We start from the raw sequence: 6,486 nt of genomic DNA on the forward strand, positions 1-6,486 counted from the left end.
CATGAAAATATTACAAAATGGATTTATCTCAAGTCTTAAAATTCAATTGAAGCTATGTTTTCTTAATTATTTAAATGTTATTTATTGTTAATATTTCTAATACATGTATTAGATGAGGAGCGCCATTAAATCGGCCACCAAAGCCCTGAAGGCAAGATTCGTTCCTGAATTCTTAGGATTCCAACACATAAGTAGGGAAGATGTGACTGAGCACCATACTAGAACCCTCGCCAGAGAACTATTCTCAGAAACATTGACACAGAATCATTCCATTCTGGTTCTTGACGGTACCTACATACATGTTTAAAAAAGCACGAACTTTTCCTTCTCCCGACGGTCATATAGCCTTCATAAGCACAGACCACTGGTAAAGCTGATGTTTGTCGTGACGACCACCGGGTACGTTGTCTCGGTGCTTGGGCCGTATCTGGCAGATTCTAAAAACAGTGATGCCAACATCTTAAACCACATCATCAAGACCAACACAGGGAGAATGAAAGAGTGGACACAGGAGGGGAATATCTTCGTGGTTGATCGGGGTTTCCGATACTCTGGAGATATGCTTCATGACCTTGGAATCAATATGGAGATGCCAACTTTCCTGCCACGAGGATGCGAATTATTCTAGACTGGTTACAAAGGTAAAGAGAGAGGTTGTAGTAATTGTATTATTAATACATGTATATGAACATTAAGTGCTTTTCGTGTTTTAAAAATCTTTTATTAAAAATATGTATGACATATGACTTTATATATACGTGTCATATTTTTTTCCTTTAACCCAAAAATACATTATTTACAGATCAGGTGGGTGGTGGAATCCGCCAACAGCAGAATTAAATCATGGCGGCTGCTTGATAAAACCCTTCCAAACACACAGATTCCAAGTATTGGGGATTATGCACAGATCATTTGCGCCATATGCAATAAGTTCAGGCCTCCTCTAAGCAATGGAACATATGAAAAAGATATCGAAATAGCTGCTAAAATGCAACTCTTGGCAAGGTCGTCCAATGAACTTCAAACGTTCGTTCATGACACTGGTAATTATTTTCAACTAGTATTAGAATATCTATAATTTATAAAAACAAGTTATATAAAATCCATGTAATTTATTATCTTTATAGGATTAGATCGAAGATCGTACAGATGGATCCCCATCGATGCCACGGAAGCATGTCAATCATTCCCTAAATTGACTGAGGATGAAATTAGGGAGTTAACACTTGGTGTTTACCAAGTCAAACTAGCCCGCTCCTACACTCAGGAACATTGCAGCTCTGATGGCACGTACGAAATTTTGGTAAGTGGTGAAGTGCCAAACATAGTCTCAGCAAAAATACAGAGTCGACATATTTCAGCCAAACACTACAAGTTATGGATTAAGCATGACGAGATTCTTGTAACTGGATGGTCCTGCACATGCAAAAATGGAAGTCGAGTGGTTGGAATGTGTGCACATATAACAAGTGTTCTTTGGTATTTGTCATACCAGCGACATGAGGCAGGGCCGCTCAAAACTATTCCAAACTGGGCGGATTCCATTGAGGATGCAGCAAGAGATCCGGTGATAGATGAGTCCGACAGTGATGATCCGGAAGAATGATTGACTGGTCGATGCACACTAGTTCCTAGTCGTGTACGTTTTGTTGCTGTAAAGACGCTCTTGTTCATTATAATAAATGTAGTATTTTTGAAATCATAAAAACATTTCAACTTTATATTATGCCTTTTTATGTCATAATTCATGCGGTTTGCGTGTATTTTCAATATTGTTTTCATTTTCATTATAAAAGCGTTTTCTTTTCCATAGAACTGTTTCAAATGACAATTAAAAATGTACATTAAACAAACAAATGGAAAACATCAAATAGTATCATTTATCACATCGTGTACTTAGGTATCTTCAATATATTTTATGTTGTCTATTTCATAAAGATCGTTTGAAATATATAGAAAATGTAATGGACTTCATATTAAGTAACCAAAACATGTGACTGTTTAAATGATTTGCATTGAAAGATGATATAGCACACTTATTAAACTTTTTTTAAATACTCGGCTTACTTAAAAGTTTATTTAAAAGAAAGCTATAAATGTTAAGCAATGTGGCTCTGCGAATAAATGAAAAAAAAAATGGGCCCATCTCTTAAATAATTTTGTACGCACTTTTTCGACTCAGGGTATACTTATTGGGTCGGTAAGGTAGGTGGGAAGGTCTTTTCCAGAAAATTCCACATACAACATGTATATTTGTTGACGGGATATGATGAATAAAAAATATATTTATCTGTCCTGGAGTTATGAGTCGGACAATTTTTAGTCAGTCGGTCGGGAAAGGGGAACCACGCAATTTTTTAATTGGTCTAATAATGATAATACGTACATGTATTTTGAAGGAAAAAAAATGACTATTTATGATAAAACGTCTTTAGAAACAATAAATTAAAACGAAAATACCAAATTAAAAAAAGCTCTGATGCTTTACCAGACAATTACTGATCGAGTAAGAGAGCGATACAAAATGTCTAAAAGCAATCGAGAAAAGCGTCAGATTTCAAGTACCGTATGTGCATACCAGACTTTAAAACGTTACCGTATGGGTCTGTATGCTAAACGGTCTCTAGGAATTTCTGTCAAAAAGAAGGAACAGACTAGAAGATGTATAAAGGTGACTACCAGGACAAAGAATCTTGTATCTGAATTTCTCAATTGATGACAACACAAGAATGAAAGCTGGAAAGAAGGCTACTATAACCAGGAAGGGAATAAAGAAACAGATACGTTTACTAAATTTTGACTTGAAAACGCTTTATGTAAAGTTCCTTACTGAAACTTCATGCAAGATTTCCTACAGTTTATTTTGCCGTTTCAAGCCTTTCAACATTCTTCGACCAACTGCAAAGGATCGTGATACCTGTTTATGTAGTATATGCCAGAATATCAACTTCAAGTTAGAAAAGGGTTTTCAAGAGAGGGTACTTAACACAAAAGAAGTCGAGAAAGTTCTACAAACGGTTACCTAGCTGTGATATCGAAAAGAAGGAGTGCATGTATCGACAGTGTAGCGTTTGCAGCAGTAGAGAGGTAGCATTTGACCAGAATATTTACTTGGGAAAGCAAGTATCCTGGTTTACCTGGAAAACCAAGCAAGTGGACAAGGAGATCACAATGAATGGAAATGCAATTCACAAGAAAGTGACAGTCACATCAAAGGATCACGATTATGGCACACAGGAAGTTCTCCAGGGAGAAGTTAACAATGATATTAAATGTATAGCCAGGTACTTTTTTAATATCCGACATCAATATCGCACTCTGAGATATTTGAGAGAGGACCTAACAACTGAAGAAATGATAGTTCACATTGATTTCTCAGAGAATTATAACTGCAAGTACTCAAGTGAAATCCAAAGTATGCATTTTGGTTCTTCCCAAAAGCAAATATCCCTTCACACAGGAGTGGCATACACAAAGGACAAAGTTTGGTCATTTTGTACAGTGTCGGATTGTCTTAAGCATAACCCAGCAGGCATATGGGCACACATGCATCCTGTATTGGAATACTTGAGAAATGAAACGAATGTCACTGTTGTACATTTTATAAGTGATGGCCCTACAACGCAATACCGTAACAAGCAAAATTTCTTTTTGCTTGTCAACAGGATCTTCCAATACGGATTTCAGTCTGCTACTTGGAATTTCCTGGAGCCAGGCCACGGAAAGGGGGCGGCTGACGGTGTAGGAGCGGTCGTAAAACGAACGGCAGATGCCTACATAAATAAAGGTGGGGACATTACCAAAGCTGCTGATTTTCTCAGAGCACTTGAATCGTCCACATCAATTAAACTAATGGCTGTATCTGAAAAAGACATTAAGGACCTAGAAGAAGAAATTCCGTTGTCAATTAAACCTATTCCAAAAACTATGCAGATACATCAGGTATATTCTGTTGATTTTAATGAACTAAAGTTGAAAAAAAGAGATATTGTTATGTTTTTTTCAAATAATTTAAACATGTTGTTCTTAGAACATTAATGGATTGAATTTTTTATTAGTGGAATTTATTTTGGACTTTTTGTTTTCAGGATATAGTCCCTAACCAAGGAAGGCTATTATACAGACAACTCTCGTGCTTTTGTGCTAGGCCAAATTTCTGCCATTGCTTCCAGCCAGAATCAGCATCTTTTCCTCTACAGGTAATGTTTTCATACGTGTAATTTATGTCATACGAAATTAGAAATTGACGGTGAACAGCAGGATGTGATTTATTTTGTACGACACGCCTTATGATAAATATGCATAATTAAAAATTGAAACATAACATGCGTTCCTTTTAATTTATAGTCTTCTGTTGACGTCCGCAGTTCTTCGTCTCCTGAAGAAGAGCATGTGCCAATCTGTGAAACCAGTCGGAATTTCGGAGGTAGATGAAAGTCTTATATCAAAATACTGTGTTGTCAAATACGACGGCCGAGCATATCCAGGAGTCATACTGGCGGTTGATGAAGATGATGTGATAGAGGTCAAAACTATGCACAGAGTTGGGCATAATCGTTTTTTTTTTTTGGCCTATGCTGGAGGATACCCTGTGGTATGCCAAAGAAAATGTAATAACCTTGCTGAAGAATCCACCTAGACCAATTACCAAACGGCATGTTGAGGTTGACCCTGCTATCTGGGAACTTATACAAAAGGAAGAAGATGAAATTTAGATTGTTCTAATTAAATTGAATTATGTTGTTGTTAATGAAAGAGTTTTGATTTGAATTAAATACTGTTATATTTTTATTGGCACATATGTTTTAGGTCATACTTTGTAGTGTCTCAATGACAAAATTGTCAAGACCATAACAATTTGTCATGACCACAGCATTTTGTCCTGACCGCAACAAGCAATGTTTTACCCTCTATCTTTCACAGAAATTCCTTAAATACTTACGGTATAAAGTGAATTAATCGTGTAAATGGTAAAAATATAATTGTTACCAGTAACACTTTAAAATTTTCTACCCCTGAAAAAAAAGAGATTTAGTTCTTTGATGAGGCAAAGTATTGTATTTGGTTAAGGGTATAGGTTTATTATTTGCATACTTCATATGATTTAAAATATCTTTTTTCGATTAATCTGCAAAGTTAATCAACCGCATTTCATACTCCAAGAATAAACAGTATAAGTTGTGGTTGAAAGAGCTACGAGATCGATAATCTTTGTGTTATGGTCATGATATTCTCTTTCACATAGATCTGATATTTTTATAAATATTCACAAGACCATATATGTTGACTCGCGGCCGGTATTGAAAATAAAAAATATACACATATCTAGATACCATGGGACCTGAAAAAAGCAAAAGAAGTGTATCTTGATTTTTTTTAATTGGAATGACAATTTCTCTACTGTTTGTAGAATGACCCTTATGCAACTGTTACCGGAAAACAGTTGGAGAAGTTTGAAAAAATCAAACCGTTTTCAAACTAGCAGGTTATTGTGATATTTTATTCTGAATTTAAATAAATTTGATAACAGGGCCGCCGCCTTATACTATACATACTGTACCCAGTTCTTTCAAATTTAATTTAGTTTAAGTTTGTATTACTGTTGACCCCCTTATTACACATGTTGTCTCAAAGAACATAAGCTTATTGACTATATATTTAGGACAAATACATTTTTAAATTTCTCTTTAAAAAATGAGCAACTTTATGTAGGCTGTTAGGAAGGGGGGGGGGGGCGTACACACACTGCACTCATTGCACTTTAGTTTTTCACTGACTGTGATAATACATCTAAATTAACACGTACACACTCGGGATCGTTTTTTCTTTGATGTTAACAAAAGCATATCTACATATTGTACATACATGTCCATACATACCTGGGCTGAATGCACTGCGGTGATGGATCTAGGGAGCTAGTGCAGATCGCCTCAGTCTTCCATTATTCTCTGTAATAATGTCTTCATATTCTCGTAATAGGGATAAACAATGCCTTGTCTCTTATCTTTTCACTATTTTCTATAAAGAATGTCTGGTTATTGCATTTAAATCCACTGCATATCTCAGCTGATGTCGCCACGTTTTTAGATGTAAACAACATTCCGTGTCATCGAATGCAAGCGCTTGGCTGAAGCCGAATGCAGCCAAACGGCACATAAAAAAGAGAATTATTTTAAAAACATGCTATTCTATTTAGGAGAAAATCACTAATAATTATTTATTTAAACATGGAAATATTGCCGTTTGTTACAAATCATTGCAAATATCGGTAAATAGTTATTTTGAGCTCTATTTCCTTATAAGGATCAATCGGGGCGGAGCAACTGTCGTCATATGACGTCAAACCTCATTACCATATTTTTCCATGGGTTGCCTTAAGCGTACTGCGTTCTTTCTTGCAGTCAAGTAATTTTTGGCTCTACTCTGCTGCTGCTTATATGTACAAAAAAATCAAATTGTTTTTATAGGCTTATTAAAGTACCTTAC

General features: G+C 35.8%; 1 protein-coding gene across 1 annotated transcript; it reads left to right on the forward strand.

The window, feature by feature from the left end:
* Positions 1 to 1,123: 1,123 nt before the first annotated feature.
* On the forward strand, positions 1,124 to 1,663 carry LOC134237760 (uncharacterized; the record flags this gene model as incomplete). Its single annotated transcript, XM_062719907.1, has 1 exon — positions 1,124 to 1,663. A coding segment is annotated over one exon (483 nt), but the record flags the coding sequence as incomplete, so codon positions are not given.
* Positions 1,664 to 6,486: the final 4,823 nt, after the last annotated feature.

Source organism: Saccostrea cucullata, unplaced genomic scaffold (genome assembly GCF_032062105.1).
Source record: "Saccostrea cucullata isolate Sc308-1 unplaced genomic scaffold, CSIRO_AGI_Scuc_v1 ctg12270, whole genome shotgun sequence".
Lineage (NCBI taxonomy): Eukaryota > Metazoa > Mollusca > Bivalvia > Ostreida > Ostreidae > Saccostrea > Saccostrea cuccullata.